The 20084-nt window shown below is 39.2% G+C and overlaps 2 protein-coding genes across 3 annotated transcripts in view; one reads left to right on the top strand and one right to left on the bottom strand.

Annotated features, from left to right (window-relative positions):
* Positions 1–708: 708 nt before the first annotated feature.
* pi4kab (phosphatidylinositol 4-kinase, catalytic, alpha b) overlaps positions 709–20084 on the bottom strand; it is a 32561-nt gene continuing 13185 nt past the window's right edge. The window contains exons 20-55 of one of the 2 annotated variants that reach the window (XM_056772530.1): positions 17151–17259; positions 16915–17051; positions 16697–16830; positions 16460–16542; positions 15505–15575; positions 15303–15427; positions 15049–15130; positions 14872–14955; positions 14703–14792; positions 14492–14611; positions 12753–12845; positions 11979–12135; positions 11778–11905; positions 11543–11701; positions 10768–10919; positions 10557–10664; positions 10336–10463; positions 8914–9072; positions 8740–8819; positions 8432–8631; positions 8264–8354; positions 8010–8177; positions 7873–7926; positions 6438–6558; positions 6232–6361; positions 6060–6130; positions 5897–5969; positions 5743–5813; positions 3491–3597; positions 2953–3057; positions 2473–2598; positions 2275–2395; positions 1951–2110; positions 1778–1867; positions 1525–1608; positions 709–1398 (exon numbers count right to left, since the gene is read on the bottom strand). In XM_056772530.1, the coding sequence (XP_056628508.1) occupies positions 1347–1398; positions 1525–1608; positions 1778–1867; positions 1951–2110; positions 2275–2395; positions 2473–2598; positions 2953–3057; positions 3491–3597; positions 5743–5813; positions 5897–5969; positions 6060–6130; positions 6232–6361; positions 6438–6558; positions 7873–7926; positions 8010–8177; positions 8264–8354; positions 8432–8631; positions 8740–8819; positions 8914–9072; positions 10336–10463; positions 10557–10664; positions 10768–10919; positions 11543–11701; positions 11778–11905; positions 11979–12135; positions 12753–12845; positions 14492–14611; positions 14703–14792; positions 14872–14955; positions 15049–15130; positions 15303–15427; positions 15505–15575; positions 16460–16542; positions 16697–16830; positions 16915–17051; positions 17151–17259 (4023 nt within the window). In that variant the 3' untranslated portion in view covers positions 709–1346. Of the gene's footprint in view, positions 1399–1524; positions 1609–1777; positions 1868–1950; positions 2111–2274; positions 2396–2472; positions 2599–2952; positions 3058–3490; positions 3598–5742; positions 5814–5896; positions 5970–6059; positions 6131–6231; positions 6362–6437; positions 6559–7872; positions 7927–8009; positions 8178–8263; positions 8355–8431; positions 8632–8739; positions 8820–8913; positions 9073–10335; positions 10464–10556; positions 10665–10767; positions 10920–11542; positions 11702–11777; positions 11906–11978; positions 12136–12752; positions 12846–14491; positions 14612–14702; positions 14793–14871; positions 14956–15048; positions 15131–15302; positions 15428–15504; positions 15576–16459; positions 16543–16696; positions 16831–16914; positions 17260–20084 lie in introns of both variants that reach the window. The other variant, XM_056772529.1, reaches the window with a different exon arrangement.
* serpind1 (serpin peptidase inhibitor, clade D (heparin cofactor), member 1) overlaps positions 17415–20084 on the top strand; it is a 4341-nt gene continuing 1671 nt past the window's right edge. Inside the window, exons 1-3 of the mRNA XM_056772532.1 lie at positions 17415–17672; positions 17770–18680; positions 18760–19033. Coding sequence (XP_056628510.1) covers positions 17771–18680; positions 18760–19033 — 1184 coding nt within the window. The 5' untranslated portion in view covers positions 17415–17672; position 17770. The remainder of the gene's footprint in view (positions 17673–17769; positions 18681–18759; positions 19034–20084) is intronic.

Below are 20084 nucleotides of genomic sequence, written 5' to 3' on the forward strand. Positions count from 1 at the left end.
GGAAATGTATACATTTACTTTACGGTTGTTTTACGGTGTTAAAGTCTCACTTCATGCAGTTTTCAAAATGATTCTCTTTCATGATGAACACGTCATTCACTGTGTTCGTGATGAAAACATATATAAATGGAAAAAATATGTTTCAAGTTTTCAAGTCGATTTGCAAATCTCTCCTAATCAAGGTACAGAACTTGGGTGTGGGGCATAACAGTACAATATTGGAACAAAATGAGTTAAATTGTAAAGGTGAAGGCTCTCTATACACAATTGTGTTTGGTTCAGTACAGGCCAATTAATCATAACATATAATAAAACAAATGTTATCTTACGATGCAGGAATCTTTTCTTTCAGATTTCTGACAAACTGTAATAAACAAAACAAAATGATCTGTAAGGTCCAGTCCAGCCACAGTCACGACACATTTGCAAAACAAAGCTTAAGTACACAAATGAAGCAAACAAAGACTTTCCATCAGATACATAAAATTCACTTTGTTTTGATTCTATTCAGAATGATTCAGAAATAATCTCTCAGAATTGACACTTTGATGCTTAGTTTTTGCGGGATGAACATATTCAGATTATTGATCATAATCATATTCAGATGGAACAAAACATTTTTGCTGGGTTTCAGGGTTAAGTCCTCATTGAGAGGATCGCAGGTCCAGTTTTGGGTTGGACATTTCACTAAATAAGCATGCGTACATGTGGAGAAATATTGTAGACATTTAATAAATTCAGTTTTACAGAACATGCATTTCAAAACTAACATTACAAACAAGCGTTCAAAAAGAATTGTTCTACAGCACAACCAAGTAACATAAAACATAAGCAGAAAAAACAGCTTTGATTGGTCAGATGTCATTGAACCCACAGATTAAAAACATTGTGTTACTCTTATCAACAATCAACAGTCACATACAGTAATATTAAACATTTCAACTTCTAAATTATCTCTCTGAACAAATAAACAAAAATCAATCAAAACTTGATTCAATCAAGATTTCTCCTTCTGTCCACATTAGTTCACAGAGAAATTTGTTAAGCTTTATAAAATAAAGTAGTCCAACCAAGGTCATGACACATTAGCTTGTGCTTAAACAAATTAAAACTCATTCTTCAGTCATGTCCTGTTTAATTCTATTCAGAAATCTCTATTACAAACTGCTGCAGAGTTTCATTTACACTTCTTTACTGTATCGACATTTTCATCTTATAACGGTTTTAATTGTTTTGCGGTATGACTACAATTCTGAGAATAAAATACACATCTTACATGTTAGCAAATGCTGATATAATAAATGAATACAAATACAAACACATACAAAGACGGTGTCGTCTGGTCTTCAGTATGGAATCTGGTTTTGATAGTACTGGATCATATCATATGTTTTGCTCCTGAAACATACATTTCATTTTTGTTTCTTACTACATTATATATTATATCATTAATTATATTTAAACATTTAAAATATAAGAAACTACATTTGTGTGTGTGTGTGGGAGAGAGAGAGAGAGACTGACCTGCTACTCAGAAAGCAGTTCTGAATGACTTTGATGATAAAAGCTGCTGCTTCTTTCTCACTCACTCCAGGATTAAAACGCTGCCTGAGATACACATTTTTTATGTAATTTATAACTTTATTCTTTATTTTACTACTAAATATTGACTTAAAAACAAGAAACAGTGTTTACCTTATACCTGATGTTTAAATGCTAATGCATGACATTTCTATACGTCTGAATGTATAGCAGAGATTTATTGCTCTAAACTCACTTTAGCAGTTTGATGGTCTGACCGCGGAAGCAGGGCAGTCCTGTATCCAACATCAGTGTTACCAAGGCAACCACAGCATCCATATACGGCCTGCAGCATGAGAGAAATATATTCATTGTCCAGTTCTGACACACTAACACTGTATGACAACAAAACACACACACACACGTCACCTGACGGCCAGGTACCCGCGCACACACATCTCCATGAACCATTTGAAGGGCGTGGCCTCCATCTTCCCTCCCATGATCATGACCATCTCATCCGTCAGTTTGATGTCCGGCTCCCAGCCCAGATTCCCACCTGGAGAACTTTCAAACATGAAGCCGAAATCTGAAGAGGACGAACAGACACGAACACACGACAGCCAATCATAATCGACATCTGATGTAATCTGCCTTGTTACGTTTTAAAGTTAGTTGGATATTAAAATAACTTCAGGTTTGGAGTTTTCACACATGTGCACAGAGCACTTCAGTGTGTTTGTAGGATCTCACCGATGTGAATGAGATGTCCCTGTCGGTCTAACATGATGTTGCCATTGTGTCTGTCTTTAATCTGAAGCAGAAAGAGCAACAGACTGTACGCAGCCATACTCCTGATGAAGTTATACCTCGCCTGAGACACACAGACAGAGAGAGAGAGAGTGAGCGAAACATCTTTCATCCACGTTGATAGCACGCGGTTTGTCTCACCTTCTGGAAGGCCAGTGTGGATTCATCTCCATATTGGTTGCGGAAATAATCGTACATCCCGAAATCTGTCTGTCGGCCGAGCTGATCTCTGGATTTACAGTCTGGAATACATTCAATAACTCCACACTGCATGATAAACAGAACATACAATCACATGATTCACACATGAGAGACACACATGATCACGGAAGAGTAAAAGAAGTTTACTATCAGCCACTAGAAACAAAGCTCACAGGCGCATCAACACACATACAGACTCAAGGCCATTGAACATTGAGTCTGACTGCCTCCGATATTTTGGAATATGGTATATGACTGGGTTCGCGTTTTTTTGCATCCGTAGCAAACATTTTGAGAGGCGTTTTGACAATTCAGAGACACCGTACAAATCAACGACAAATACAAAAAAACGCAAACGAAATTCACACTGTATGTGCAAAGACGTTTAGACAGATATTTCTACAGAAAAGTCAAACTCACTCCTGGTGCTGTCGCAACGACCCTGTATGGAAACACGAAGAGATCCAACCCCACCAGCTGAAAGATGTTCTTGAACAAACCAATGATCTGTAGAGCCAACATGTCCTACAGATACAAACACAACACAATACTTTCATCTATCACAGTTAAAGTCCCAGAGAAATAAAAAATGACAAGGCCTATTTTTTCATGAAATAAGGCAGCGTTTATTGTAAACAGTTTATCAATTTGTGTCGTTCACTTTTCAAAATTCGAGTATCCTCATTATCTTTAGCTAAAATCTGAAAATGCACTTCTGTCCTTTCATGACTGTCTGTCTCAAATGACGGCTTGGGCGGAGCATCCGTTAACTCCTCCCCTTCCACTGTCAACAGGAAGCTATTTACGATTGCTAAGCAAACAGGATCGTGAACACAGAATTCAACTGATGTGAGGTCACAGGTTATATGCTTATTGACTACTTTGAATGTGGCTCATTCAATCAGATTTTAGGAGAGGATCTATATGAGATAATAAGAAATAAATGACAAACACACACCTGTCTGCAGTCGTCTCCTACTTTAAAGATGGCCGCCTGCCAGCAGATCTTCTGCGCTTCTTCATCACTGCCAGCTTCATCCAGTGAGTCTGTTCGACACAGTAAACCTACACAAACACACCACAAAACATTCAAAAGTGTCACGATACATGTATTTGTAATGTGACAGTGAATTCAAGGCACATGATTAGTCACAGTAACATGGGTTTATCACAGTTTTCCTCTGCTTTTTACAGTGTTCTTGGTTCAGACAACAGTGTGAAGTATTCAGACCTCATACTGTACACATGGGTTAGTTGGAAACGCTAATCCAATTAATTCAGCTCCAAACAAACATCGGAAATATTTTGATGTTTATACACTTGGGGCCGGATTCACAAAACTTTTCTAAAGACAATATCTAAGATAGTTCATAAGATGAACACTCGTTTGCTCATGTGGTAACTGTAGATGTTTATTTTTATGTATGTAACAAGCACATTGCATACTTATATAGCATATATATATATTAGTGGTGGGCATAGATTAATTAATTAATCTAGATTAATCTAGATTAAAATGGCTCATTTGAATTCTGCCGAAGGCATTCAGAATATGTGTACTACCCAAATAATGACTAAAAGTAAGTCTTTGAGAACGGGTTTCTCAAGCCAGGTGGCGCATTAGACCAGGGGCTCATCTCCTGTTTCCAAAATGCATCACAAACTGCTTGAGAAAGCTGTTCTACTATGATAATTGGTGATGAAAATTAAATTATGTTCAATAAGATGAACTTCCGCATTAGCTAAGGGATGATTTGCGTTTAGGTGGTACTTGAGACTGGAAGAGCTCCTACAGTACATTTACATTAGTCATTTAGCAGACGCTTTTATCCAAAGGGACTTACAAAGAGTGAGGGAGCAACAAGCGATATGTCATACAGGAGCCATAATACATTAGATCTCAATACAAAGTTACTGGTTTCAACTAAAGCTAGACCACTACCTGTTGAGAGAAAGTGTTTTTTTTTAAACCAATTCCGCATTGCACAAGGTGCAAACAACCTTAGTCTTGTCGATGTTTCTATTGGGAAGCTTCTTAAAAATTAATATTCCCTGACGCAAACCCGGCGGCTTCATAGCTGCATCCATGTTAGCACGTCACGTTTGATGCGGTAATTTCACAGTAACGTTATGTTGTGTTCAGACCAAACGCGAATGGCGTGTCAAGCGCGAGTGATTTATGTGTTAATGCAAAGAGCCAATAGACCTACTTGCTGCGCGAATCGCGCGAATGAAGCCCTGGTTATGAGATGATGAGGCGGCTTCTGCTTCCGCGAATGACGCGAATCACGCGAGTTGAAAAATCTCGTTCTCGCCCCGTACAGTGCAGTTAAGCTGGTATACATCCGCGCTAAAATATCAAGGTGAAAGTCATCATAGCTTGTGTAGTATAGACCCAGCTCCCAACCCAACTTTGAGAATAGATTAACGCCGACATTTTTTTTAACGCGCGATAATAGTCTCACTGCGTTAACGGCGTTAACGGCCCACTACTAATATATATATATATATACTGTATTAACATTCAACGTCATCTACGACCGCATGTTGGCGTTAAAAAAATAAATGTATTAAAATACATTAAAAATGATATGATACTATGGCATAAGACTTGTGACCCTCTCCGTTTCGAGTCACTTTTTCCCAGAAAGGGAATATTCCTTAATGGCAAGTTAACGGCTCAAAACAATACTTGTCACATGTGAAACAACCACATATTTGTATCAAACATCTTACCGTCTGTCGTAATTTTAAGATGATATTTACGACTGCTTTTGTTTCGAGAATTTGGATTCTTCTTCATTTTTTCCTAAAATCAATCTTGAGAACAATTTTAAGAACTTTCTTAAACCAAGTTTTTTTTTTCGGGAATACCTAGCATTTTTCTTAAGTTTGAATATAACAAAAACATGTCAGTTAAGAAGTATTTCTTTTTAAGAATGTTTTGTGAATCCGGCCCTTGATGTTTATATACTGTACTGGATGCAAACTACAGTTGTTATTTAAAAACCAACAAAACAGCAGTATTAAGTACATACATAAAGATCTTTGTCAGAAATTGTGTTCATCGTACACACAGATCGACTATTGACACAAAAGTGTTTGTTTCAGACACAGATGGAGACAGAGCGGTTCTGTAGCACAGCTTTCATTTCTATCTGAAAATGAAAGATCAACATATCGTTTGACGTGAAGGGAGTGGGTTTGTACCTTCTTTCTCCAGCTCACTCACTCCACAGCGTTTCACCTTAAATTTGGCCAGATACGGCGCTTTAGCGGCACTGAAATGACAAACACAAAGTGAAACGCATCAGATGGACGTCAGCTGTTAAAGAAGAAGATGATGACGTAATGTTCGCTCTACCTCTGCATTGGTGTCCCAGATTTATAGTCAATGTCTAAGACGATGGCCTCCGGGTTACTGGGCAGATAACAGCCTAAAACATCATCAAGAATGTTTCAGAATCAATATTTAAAGTTGTCATAAGTTCAGATTGTTGTGGTTTTGAAGAGATGTTTTTTATAACCTGGCTGGACTTTGATATCAGACAGAGCTCTCAGACACGCTCTCCTGCGCGCGTCTCCTTTAGGAATGGGTCTAGATAAATACAATTTTATTAACATTAAACTTGATCGACTTCTTAATCAACTAATAAATACAGACTGTGGTCAGTGATGTCAGACGGGGGTCTCGTGTACTTTATAATGGCTGAGACATTGGTGATCTTATTGAAGAAGTCAAACTCTCGCTGGTAGAAATCTTTGGCCGGACCGGACAGAGAACCGATGATCTCCTCAACCATCTGCTCCAGAAGATCCCCAATGTCAGCTAGAAAAAACACAAAACAAACACGACATGAACACCACGGCTGATGAGAGAAGAGATGAGGAGGAGTTTAACTCACCATCTTTATGATGTCCCTCCTCATCCGTGAAGATGTTGGTCTTCATGTTCCAGATGAACTGATGTGCGAGAAGCTGAGACGTCTGAGCCGCCCACAAGATGTATTCTCTCACATATCCCATCTACACACACACGTTTAGATTTAGTAGTTCACATAACACGAGTTATCAGAAGAAAGTGAACTAAAACAAACTATCCAATATTTGCTATAAAATATGTGCTCTTATGACAATGAATATGTGAGACCTTGACCGCTATATACCCTCAACATATGACAAGTTTTCTCTCACAAATGTGCGGTTTCTCTTCAGAAGACGTTTATTAACACACTCCAGTCATCTGGATTACTTTAATGATGATGTTTGTGCTTTTAAACTTCAACATTTGTGTCCCGCACATATTAACATCAAAACATTTCAATGTAATATTTTACCAGGTTTCACTTAATTAAAAATAATTCATATACATCAGGGATGGCACCTTTGCAAGTCTTTTCAAAGAAACAGTTCGAGGCCCCGAATTTATTTTTTAATCACTGTATTTCGGCCACTAGCATGTTAAGTTAATTCTATCCACCCTTTATTTTATTTGGTTATGTTACTATTTTACAATCACTAAAATATTCTTTCTAAAGAAATAAAGTAAATTTAGTTCAGTTGGACGCTACAGATGAGTTAAGCCGCGTCTGCTTCATAAAGTTTCTTATTAAGGGCGAGTCAAGTCGATGGCGAAAACAAAAGGATAAGAGAAGGTTTGTTAGTATTTCGTTCCTTTCATATCAGGTATTTTGTCTTTGTTTTATTTCTATTGTGTATTTATTAAAATAACAGTTATTTATATAATATATATATATAATAATATTATATAATTACGTGACCCTTATATTATTCAATATCCTTATTTGTTTTTATTCATAAATCTACATTAAATATAAGCGGTTAACTACATTAAATATTTTTGCTAAAGGATTGTTTAAAAAAACGAAACATTTTGAGGCTAATTTTTTACAAGAAAATGTAAGCTGTAAAGATCTAAAGTTAAAGATGGAAAATGTTGTCAAAAGTTTATAAGTCGGTTTCCTTTATATTTCAAATAGCATATTTTCCCACTTACCCCGACATTTATACATTTGCAAAAATAGCTTGGAGAAGATTTCCTTTATCCAGCGATCTCATAACGTTGCATTTAATGCCATGGTGGCATGTATTTCAATTACTCTAACAGGATATTTTGAAAGTAAAGTTCTTTAAGTTTCTTTTTTTTATAATTTTGACGACATTTTTCCCTCAAGTCCCCTAAACATTAACCCTGGTGCATAGCAAAGGCCGCTACAGGATGGCATGAGGGCGAGTAAATGATGACCGAGTGTTCATATTTGGGAGAAGATGTTTGGAATCGAGCAGAATGTGAATTGCAGTGGATTTGGACTGAAATACCTTGTCATAGCGCAGAGCCTGAACGATCTGAGGAATGTAGAAGAGAATAGCGTCCTGTTGAAAGACACATGAATGACACATTAAGCATCGTCTCTGATTAAGAACTTCATCAGCGAGCGTGTTCTAGTGTGATGTACCGGTGGGAACGAGCGCAGGACTTTAACAGCGTATTGTGCGGTCAGTGGGTGCGGTGGATACATGCTGGAGAAATACGACAGGCCTGTGGGGGGGTCGGCCGGAGCCCAGCATAAGATATGACTCAACTCTGGAGAATCGGCATCTATAGTGTGCCACGTCACTAAGAACTGAAGAACAAAACTCATGAAGATCAAAGTCTGTATACGATGTATTATTTTGATATTTGAAGTATTTCTTTTGTTTTGAGTTTCACCTTCACAGCTTCAGGAATATCGCTGACCGCTCCTGGATCGAGACGAACCAAACGTGTCACCTCTGAGAAAATGGCTTCTGTGTTCTTGAACCTTTAAAACACGACAACATACAGAACACGTGATCTGATGAGAGAAGACACAGATGATGTCATCACACACACACAGACCTGGCAGGCAGTTGTAGGGCGAGGTAAGGTGCGATGCTCCAGGCCAGGTTCACGTTGTCTTTCCACTGTTTCTCGGTCAGACTGATGTATTTGGATCTCCAGTTGGCGATGCTGGTCTCCACAGACTGCTCAGCGGATATCTGAAGCTCCTGACTGCCCAGAGGACTGTACCATGTGGTCAAACGCTCCACCTCACTCGCCTACGCAAACACACAACACAAGAACATTAAACAACACATCTGTCTGAATGATACCTTAAATCGATCCTGTAAAAGACATTCATGAGAACATTTGAGATTATATCTCACCAGCAGAGCCAGAAGCAGTGTTCTGCGCTTCATGAAGTACTTATGCAGCTGTGTTCCTCTGTTTGTCTTCTTCGACAGACCTGAGAGAGAGAATTGAATCATCTTGTACAATATCATTCCACGGCATCATCAGGGAGAAAAGGGAGAAGACGTAAGATCTTTGTGTGTGAGAACCTGATTTTTTGGAGAGAGTGGAGACTCCACTGGACAGCGGGTATGTGTTGATCCAGCCCTGTGTGACCGTCTGTCTGGAGCCCACGGCCGCGTCCAGACTGCTCCTGGAGTCATTGACCGCCATCACAGACAGACTGTGCACAGACACATCCTGAGGATCTGACACAAGACACAAACACAACTACACTTCATATGACTATTTTCACATGACAAAGGCTGTAGTGAACTAAGGTAAAATTCCTCCATACTACAGTGTTTTCAAAGTATAATACATCATTTACACTAGTTTAACTAAGTACTACAGTTAATTCAACAGCAACACTTTGTATACTCCCATTTACTATAGTAAATACTGTTCTACATAGTTCACTACAGTATTTACTAGAGCGTATCAGTTTACTATAATAAATGCTTCAGCACACTGCAATATTTACTACTGTTTATCAATTTACTATAGAGATAATACAACAAATATTATAGTATCCTATAATTTACTACAGTTTATTATGACATATACTATCATACACTATGGTATTAAGTATCAATTCAATGTATATATAATACATTTACATTTACATTTACTTTACAGTTACAGTTTCTTTAAGAAACGCCTGAAAACACATCTCTTCCGCCAACATCTGACTGATCTGTTCTGACTCTTTTCTTCTCTACTCTTAAAAAATAAAATAAAAATAAAAAATAAAAAAATGTATGAATGGTTCCGTATACTGTGTTAGGCTATATGAGACTAGTCTTCTTTTTGATTGCACTTATGCTTTTGTTGTACTTATGCTGTCCTAATTGCTTCCATTATCTACCCCACTTGTAAGTCGCTTTGGATAAAAGCGTCTGCTAAATGACTAAATGTAAATGTAAATGTATATAATACTACAAATACTACAGTATACTATAATTTCCTTCAGTTTATTATGGCATATAGTACAGAACAGTATTTGCTAGTGCGTATCAGATCACTATAGATATAATACTGCAAATACTGTAGTATACTATAATTTACAAAAGTTTATTATGACATACGGTCTAGTAAAACCTGTAGTGTACAATAGTATATCAATTCACTATAGATATAATACTGCAAATACTGTAGTATACTATAATTTACAAAAGTTTATTATGACATATACTATAGTACACTACAGTGTTTACTAGCGTATCAATTCACTATGGATATAATACTACAAATATTATACTATGCTATAATTTACTATTATGACATATTCAACAGCATTTGCTAGAGTCTATTGATAGTAGTATACTACAATTCACTATAGTTTACTATAGTAAATACTGCAGTTAATCCATTTTACTATTTAGTCAATATACAAACTAATACTAGAGTATACCAGTATTATGTCCATGTTGTTTAATAGAATCTTTAGTTGAATGTAGAGGAGTTGTTACCTGGTGGTACAAGTTGTGAAGCAGTGAGATATTTCTTATCTGACAGCAGACACGCGTAAAACTTTATAATAATACTGATGTCCTCACGCAGACGCTTGTCTGGCTGTGTGGGGAACCGCGGCGCCACGCTGACACACACACACACACACACACAGCATTAACTCATCTAAAACTAAATATATTCCTTCATTATTTCTTGTTGTGCGTTTGTGTTTGTTCACCTGAAGTAATCAAAAGCTGTGGAGTAGATTTTCTCTCTGAGGACATTACGAATGGTGGCGTTTGTCACAACATCAGCATGCAGAAGAGTAAGAGCCAGAGTCAAGAGCCTGAAACACAGTGTAGTGTGCGCATTCAAGAAATGCATCAATGATCATATAAACGCTGTCAATCATGCACAGATGCAGAGGTGTTGTGTGTGTGAAGCATCACCTGAATCTGGGTCCTATAGCAGCTACATGACGGTTCAGACCGCTCTTGGGTCCACCGACACTGATGGAGAGAGCTCTCTGAAGCAGACCCATGAAGATCTCCACCTGATCTGCACTGCTGTACTTGGCGATTTCAAATCTCTGCACTAAAAACTACACAAACACACTTTATGATGATGTGAGGTTTACATGTTTATTTTAATGCATATCACAAGCCTCCCAGAATAAACAATACTGTAGAATACCATTATACTATATTATATATATTGTACTAATATTTACTATAGAAATCTGTGGTGTAAAAGTAGAATACTTTAACTTCCCATTCTGGTAATGCATACTATAGTATTCTGTAGTATTAATGAATCGACACTTAATACTGTTGTATAAGTTAATATTTACTATAGTAAACTTTGGTATACTACAGTACAGTATTTTCATTTCCCATTCTGGTAATGCATACTATAGTATTCTGTAGTACAGGTTTTTCTTACAGTCAATTAATAAACCGTAGTACACTATAATATTTACTATGGTAAGGTTTCAACATTTGAATATGGTTTGCTAAAGCACTAGGTAGTGATCAGGTATTATTGTGAAGTGATATCTGAAACAGTATGCAGTATGTCAGAATAAACACAGTGTACAGTACTGTGCGCTCTGGTTGTAGAAGGTTATCCAGGTTTTCCATGCATATAGAAAAAAATGAGCACACTTTAAGAAGCTTGTTTGCTGTATACGACAACGAGAGTTAAAGTAGTTTGTGTGATACAGACCTCAATCCAGAGAGAATGTGGGGTGACGTCAGGTGGCCGGGGGACGGGCTGACGCTCCTCTGACGCTGCTAAAGGATCCGCCTCCGGTTCCATCTCAGAGAAGAGACCCATCTTCAGCTCCACAGTCATCTGCCACGCTCCTGCCATCTCACGCATAAACTACACACACATCGGCGTGAGCTCCGTGTTTCACATCACACTGCTGTACCTGTCAATCACACGTCTGGAGCATCACCTGTACTTCGATCCCGGCGTGTGCGGCGAGCAGCCACTCCCAGCACGCGATGGCCGTCTCCATGCCCTGCTCCACAAACATCTTCAGAGGAGACCAGCACAGATGATGAAGTAACTGAAGATCCAGCTCTGACAACAGACAGACAGAGAGAAAGTTTGTCATTAAGAGATCATCCGTATGTTTAGTGTGGATGTGAGTTACCTTTAGTGCTGATGAGGAGCGCTGTCATTTTAAACATGTTCTGTGTGAAAGCATCCGAATCTTTTTTCTTCAGAGCTTCAGACATCTGACACACCATCAGCTTACTGAGATTTGACTCGCTGTGTGTCGCCCGGGCGAACTGCAGCATCCCTGCCACCTACACACATGAAAAACATATGAAATACACAAAACACACAATAAACAGTGTCTGAGTTAATGTCCAGGTCTCATTTCCAAAAGAACACATTATTAAAATATTTTTATTAAAGGGATAATACACTCAAAAATCGAAATTCTGTCATCATTTACCCTCAGATTGTTCAAACCTGTATAAATGTCTTTGTTCTGCTGAACACAAATGGAGATATTTGTAAGAATGTCGGTAACTAAACAGATCGCCCATTCACTGCCATAGTAGGGAAAATAAACACTATGGGAGTCAATGGGGGATGAGATCTGTTCGGTTACTGACATTCTTACAAATATCTCCAATCAGTGGGTGAGTAAAGGATGACAGAATTTTCATTTTTGGGTGAATTATCCCTTTAATACATTAAATTGAAACAAAACGGATCTAAAATATTTTTAAATGACTGTAATGCACGAGCAAATCCTCATTTTCATTGCTGTGATTTGTCTGTATTTTTCACATTTTTTCAGACTTTCTCAGGAATTTCTTTATGCAAAACATATTTTTTGTATGTGTCTTTTACTTTTGTGGTTAACTATTTAAGGTAATGAAGTTAAATCATAAACACTATGAAGTGTTTGTACTTCTCCAGTGTAGCGGTTCCTCAGGTTCATAGATGCCATGAAGTTGGAATAATCTTTCTTCACACAGGTGGGTCTTTCGGTCAGCTGGGTCACCTGAAGATGATAAAACTCAAACATCACTATCATCACATCCGTGTCATCACATCAGTGTCATCACATCCGTGTATTCACATCAGTCATCACATCAGTGTACAACCAATCAAAGTGTTAATAAACAACAATTAAAAAAATAAACGCTGCTTTACAAACCTAAGGAAAAGCTGCCTGGGAGGAAGGGGGAGGGTCACATAGCAGACCACGCCCACCAATCCTATGACCAGCCAATCAGGCACACACACAGATGAGTTAACAGGCCAGCAGATGTGATGGAGTACAGACAACATAAAACAAGAGTAATATGGCACAACACACATCAGCATAACATTTAAAGCCAAAAATAAAATTAAAGAATAAAATGACAATGCTTTACAAACCATAAATGAAATTAAATAAACAAATATAGAGACTTACAAATGAAATTAAAGTGTTACCTTTTACTTCACTCAAAATCAGCCACACACACTAACACACACTAACAGATCTTCTGTCAAATGCAAATTAGCACATGTGTGTGAGAATGACAGAATCTAAGTTTTCTCGCTCTACAGTTTGGGGAATTTATTTAAAACAACATAAATATCCATGCATACCACACTTTCTTTCACCAAATAAACAAAATAATTTAATATTTAATAAATATACCAGATACTAAAACTTATTAATGTGTAAAATGCAGAGGCTTCACCTAACTTTTTTTAGAACGTTTAAGTAGTTATTGATTGATTTATAGAAAGGGAGAATAAAAATGATTTAAAAAGTGAATGAAATTGATAAACTCAAATAAAGTTTTTGTTACTGAAGCCTAAATCTGAGCTGCTAGTTGTAGTAGAGTAGGCGGGGCGAGACCGTGGTTCGAGTCCGGTGAGTAATTGTGAATTAGCAGTTGTGCGCACACCGGGCTCGAATCACGTAGGAGATAGGGAGCATATAAAAGGAACGAGTGACCGGACCGTCGAAGAAAGAGGACCAGGCCCGGACACATGTTAATTTTATATTTATATTTGTATTTATATTTATGTTTTGTTCGCAGGCGATCGTCCGTTAGGGGCCGCCGGCTGTTATATTACTTTATTAAATGTTTTAAAATGTCTTCCGGTTCCCGCCTCCTTCCTTCCCTTTTATGGAGATTTGTTACACTAGTGTTTTAACATTCTAATGCTAAGTGACACGATTATTTATTTATTTAATATCACCAGTAAAATCTTCATTAATAAACAGTGAATATTTCTCCCAGATTGATTTATTTTGATCCTCTGTATACTTCGTTTTACCTTAATCTGGCTCAAAATCTCACAAACCATCTGAGTTAGCATCTAGTGTTGAGAACACAGTGTAAGCAGAGATGATGCGTGTTTTGGGCAGTAACAGGGATGAAGGGAGTTTTTTGGCAAGTAACATGGATGACGGGTTTTTGTTTGCTGTAACAGGGATGATGTGTGGGGTTTAAGGGCAGTAACAGGGATGATGTGTGGGGTTTAAGGGCAGTAACAGGGATGACGAGTTGGGATTAGGGGCAGTAACAGGGATGACTGGAGAAGTTTTTTGGGCAGTAACCGCGATGACAGCATTTATTCTTTTCCAGTAACAGGAATGATGGGTGTTTTGGGGGCAGTAACAGAGACTCGTGTGTGCTTTCTCACCCCGAGCGTTGAGCTCTGACGGTTGTATCCTGCAAAACTCAGAATACTTTCGGTGGCCATCGCCAGACCGGTGTGCTGTGACAAACCCGGCATCCAGTTCTGATGTTTATTCAGATACTCCTACAAAACACAAAGAACAGATGTATTCATCTGTAGCTCCTTATAAAAATACTCTGGTGTCCTGTGGTGCCTTGATCTGTGTTGTGCTCACCTGAAGATGGGACTTGGTGACCGAAGCAGCCCATTTCATGGCCTCTTTCAAGATCTCTCCACAGCGGGCGGCAAAGTCTTTTACAATGCCCTAAGTAAAAAACACAGAGCTTAGACCGGTCTCAGACAGAGTTCATCTATGACACGTGTAAGGCTTGGTTTGGTCTCACCTCTCTGGCCTCATGTGTGTCTGGTACTGTTATTCTGTATGGAGTGTCGGGGATGTCGTAGTACGGCTGATCTTTATGAATGTCCTGTCAGATGGAAACAGACTATGGTGTTATTTGGCTGACATACAAGTGTAAATGTGTTTAACTGTGGTCACGTAGGATCTAATGGAGACTCACAGCGCTGAGAGAGAGAGACAGAGTCTGTAAGATATCCAACATGCTCTTCAAAACTCTTCCACTCCACAAGAGATGAGGAAACCTGAAGGAGACATGGACAGAAGCAGATGTCAATATATTGCTAATCTAACAGCTAACTCTTACAAGCATAAAACTACGTCTGAGAACATGATTTGCTGAATGGTTTCTAAGGGGTTTTGGAAGAGTAACAGCCGAAAAAGCCGAGATCCACCAAAAACAACGGAGTCATTTACGTTTCAGCGAGTCCAGAAAGATATTTGTCTGCAACCCTGCGGATCCTTTTGTGGGTGTGGTTAAAGTTGACCAATAGGAACTGTGCGTGTCGCTCAAGCTCCTCCTCGTGCTCTTTAGTCTTGGGCTGAAACAGTGAGCGGTACGATCATCAATAATCAATGATCACAAATCCTACTGCTGAGAGAATCTGAAAAAACTGACCTTCTCAGCCATCATCTGCAGGAAAACCTCAAAGACTTTATCACCCACACATATCACACACTGCATCATACCTGCACGTGTGTGTGTGTGCACGTGTGTGTGAGTGTGCACGTGTGTGTGTGTGTGTGTGTGTGTGTGTGCACGTGTGTGTGAGTGTGCACGTGTTTGTGTGAGTGGTTGAGAGAGAGAGAGACCAAGAGAGAGAGTGTCATTACTTGTTTTATGTATAAAATTTTTCCAATAATGAAACTACACAGAATCATGCAAAAAAAATGAAAATTCGACACAGAGAGGAGATCTCACTAAGAATGAGTAAACCTATGTACATTTTACATTTACATTTAGTCATTTGGCAGACGCTTTTATCCAAAGTGACTTACAGTGCACTTATTACAGGGACAATCCCCCTGGAGCAACATGGAGTAAAGTGTCTTGCTCAAGGAGACACTGGTGGTGGCTGCTGGGATCAAACCAGCAACCTTTGATTTACCAGTTCAGTGGTTTAACCCACTAGACCACCATCTCCACATTCTATGTACAATTAAACAAAGTTATTTAGATGATCTTCTTTAAAGAATATATTTATTGATGTTCAACTTTTAAACACAACAACTTATCAAATAAACAAAAATAGAAAAATACATACATACATTTATTTGTTTATTTTTGAAGTTGCTCTACAAGAATTCATTTTTATTTGAGTTTTTTTTGAGCTTTTGTTAATTTTTATGATTTTGGTGATTTAAATTTATTTCAGTTTATTGTTGACGCAGCATTTCAATTTCTAAATTTAAATGTTAAATGTTTTGGTGTTCAACTTTTTCAATAATTTTTAGGTCAACATTTTATTTGATTTCAATAAACAGAAACGTTTTCCAATTTTACATTTTAGTACGCTAAAATAACTTTGAATGCCGATCAGTAAAAAGAACTGTATTAAAGTGTATTTTCTGACCTGACTTGTCTTTCTGGATTGCTTTGTCCTCAAAGTACCTGAACATCACCTGGAAACGGTCGGCATCATTTGAGTGCAACATCCTGAGAGAGAGATTAAGACAGAGAGAGTGAGAGAGAGAGAGAGAGAGAGAGAACAGATGCTGATGGGTAAATTACACATTAAATCACTAGAATAATATTCATTAAGAGGGAGGAGTTATTCTAAATAAAGACAGGAGTGGTGAGCGTCTTTAACCTCATGTACTCGAGTCTGTAGACAGACAGCAGATATGTGCACATGGCAAAGTCCAGTTTATTGATGAGAGCAGCCGCCTCCGGTGACGGATCCAACAGATTGATGATAGTGCTGCGCAGTTCACTTAACTCCGCCTATACAGAATAAAAATAAAGTATAACGTCGAGAATACAGTTAGTACAAGTAATTGTGTTGAGACTGTCGAGAGTTTTGTGTACGGGTGTAACGGTGTCGTTCTTCAGTGCAGAGTTATACTGGAGCTCTGAGCGGAGCGGCTCTCCGCTGGGAAACGTCAGCAGAGGAGATTTAGTGGCGATTTCACAAACACCCTCGTACCATTCCTCCGGCCACAGACCTACAACACAAACACACAAGCAGACAGTAAAAACACTCCTCACAACACACGCAGGTCCGCACATTTCGCAGAGATACTGGTGCCGTTTTATTTGGTTACCGGATCCTTCCACAGCAAACCCCATGACCACAGAATACAGCCAGAAATCTCTGAAGAGCTTCTGCAGACGTGGTTTGGCTTCTTTGATGGGAGGCAATCGACGGGTTAACTGAAAAAAAAAAAACAGAACCACTTGTACATTTCAGATGTGAGAACTTCGCTTAAAGGGTTAAAGGGACGGTTCACCCAAAAATCTAAACTCTGTCATTCATTTATTCTCTCTCATGTGGTTGTAAATCTGTAAGCGAGTCTTTCTTCAGTGGAACTTCAGTGGTTTTGTGTTCATACAATGGAAGTCAACGGAGTTCAGTGTTGTTTGATGATCAACGTTCCTTAAAAGATCTTCTTTAGTGTCCTGCCACAGAAAGAAATTCGTACAGGTTTGTCATTTTCGGGTGAGCTATCCCTTTAAAGCAGACAGGTTGCGAGGCTGTTTGAACTCAGTTCTGTTTGATCAGTGAAGACCCAAAGTCCAGTCGAAGAACGTTTTCACAAACAAGAGACTACAGAGGGAGAGAGAAGGTAAGAGGTTTACTCCAGCATTAAAAAGACTTTGAAAGACCTTTCGTTCAAAACATTTCATGAATTAAGACGTTTAAAGCGGGTTTTGTTTTTTCAGGATGTGGTTTGTTTGGATCGTAGCTGTCGTCTCTCTCCTGAGCACCCCCGCTCTCGCCGGGGTAAAAGATCTCGGATCACACTTCAGTGGACAACAGGTGGATGCCCGCGGACACGCTCCCGCTGTAGAAAACACAGACATCGAGTCCATTCCCCTGGACTTCCACCGTGAGAACACGGTCACCAACGATCTTCCTCTTGAAGGACTGGATGAAGAAGATTACATCGACTTTGATAAGATCCTGGAGGAAGGTGAAGACGACTACAGCGATGGTGATGCCATCGACGAAATCTCCACCCCGGCCCCTGACCTCGACCTCTTCTCAGAACCCACCGACCCCAAAATACGGCGGGCACGCCTCTTACGCCTTTTCCACGGGCGAACACGCCTGCAGCGCATCAACGTGGTCAACGGCCGCTTTGGCTTTAGGCTTTATAGAAAAATTCGCAATAGACTCAATCAAACTGACAACATCTTATTGGCCCCTGTTGGAATCTCCATCGCGATGGGTATGATGGCTCTAGGGGTCGGGCCAAATGCTCACGAGCAACTCTACCAAACTCTGGGGTTTTCGGAGTTCGTCAACGCCAGCGCTCAGTACGACAACACGACCGTGCATAAGCTTTTCCGCAAGCTCACGCACCGGCTCTTCCGCCGAAACTTCGGCTACACGTTACGTTCAGTCAACGATCTGTACGTGAGACAAAACGTGCACATTCAGGATGGGTTCCGTAGCGGTGCCAAGAAGTATTACTTCGCTGAGCCCCAGTCTGTGGACTTTTCTGACCCTGCTTTCTTGGTGAAGGCTAACCAACGCATTCAGAAGATCACCAAAGGTCTGATAAAAGAGCCGCTGAAGAGTGTCGACCCCAACATGGTCGTGATGCTTCTGAACTACCTCTACTTCAAAGGTACAGTAAACCCATACACACCCCATTCCAAGTGATTTTTGATTTGAAACGTGATCTGAAAGTCACGGTTGTGTTGCAGGCACGTGGGAGCAGAAGTTTCCCAAGGAGCTGACGCACTACCGGAACTTCCGCGTGAATGAGAAACAGCAGGTGCGTGTTCCCATGATGCAGAACAAGGGCAGTTATCTGGCGGCGGCCGACCATGAGCTGAACTGCGACGTGCTGCAGCTGCCGTATGCTGGAAACATCAGCATGCTCATCGCCGTCCCTCAGAAACTCTCTGGGATGAGATCTCTGGAGCAGGAGATATCGCCAACCCTCATCAACAAGTGGCTCAACAACATGACCAACAGGTGAAAAAGTTCTTATGATTTTATTTTATTGTATTTAGCCTAGTCGTACAAGCGCTCGTCCATCCTGGAACCGAGCATCAGATTCTATGGAAAGGCTTCAATCGGGGTTTGGTATACGACTCATTTTCTTTTTCTTTTGAGGTAATAAATGGGGTAATGGTTACTGATGTGGTTTAGATCTACCATTGTTGGATGTCGGATAGCAATGCTGTTCCAGTACCAACATACACTCTTAATAAATTTACATTTAGTCGTTCACCACAGGGGTTCCCAAACAGCCCGGGACCTCCAAAAAACAACAGTGCCAGTGACTCGAGATCCTCGGAGTTGGTTTAAGTATACAAACGTTGCACGCAACTGCACACATGTAGTTATTAGGTCTATCCAAACACACACATAATGACAACACAAAAGAAAAATATTATTTTATAGGCCTAGTTATTAATCATTACTTTACTTATTGTTATACATTATATATATAAAAAATTAGAAACTATTACTATACGGTCAAATTTCATCTAACAGATGCGAGTGCTGATGGATGTCCTCTTTATAAACGTCGTCCTATACGGGAGAATAGCATTTCTGACTGCAGCGCCTCCGTGCGTTGTCTTTGGCCCAAACGTTTCATTTCGACAAATAAAAAAATCCAGAATTTCAAGCATGAAAGATAATCTGTGTGCACATTGACATGCAGCAGATAACCTTATGTGGTTAGTAATGTTGTAAATATCACAATCATCTCAGGGGTCACGGTTGAGAGGGGGAATCCAAAGGCTGATGGCTTTATTTTTAACGTACGATATGTAACTTTAATGTAATGTAATTTTTACATTTTGTAACACTTACTGATTTAGTACACTCTAAGATTTCTGGAAATCATCACAACGCATCAGTAAGCCTATCGCAGAATATGAAGCGAAGTACCAACATTTTTATTTATCTTTTTGTAAGGAAAAGAAAATGGTAGAAGAGAAATAGAAGTCTGTGTTATTTGATAAGGTGTTGACGGAAGAGATGTGCTAAAATAAAATAAAGGAGCTGTGAATGT

Source organism: Triplophysa dalaica, chromosome 18 (assembly GCF_015846415.1).
Source record: "Triplophysa dalaica isolate WHDGS20190420 chromosome 18, ASM1584641v1, whole genome shotgun sequence".
Taxonomy (NCBI): Eukaryota; Metazoa; Chordata; class Actinopteri; order Cypriniformes; family Nemacheilidae; genus Triplophysa; species Triplophysa dalaica.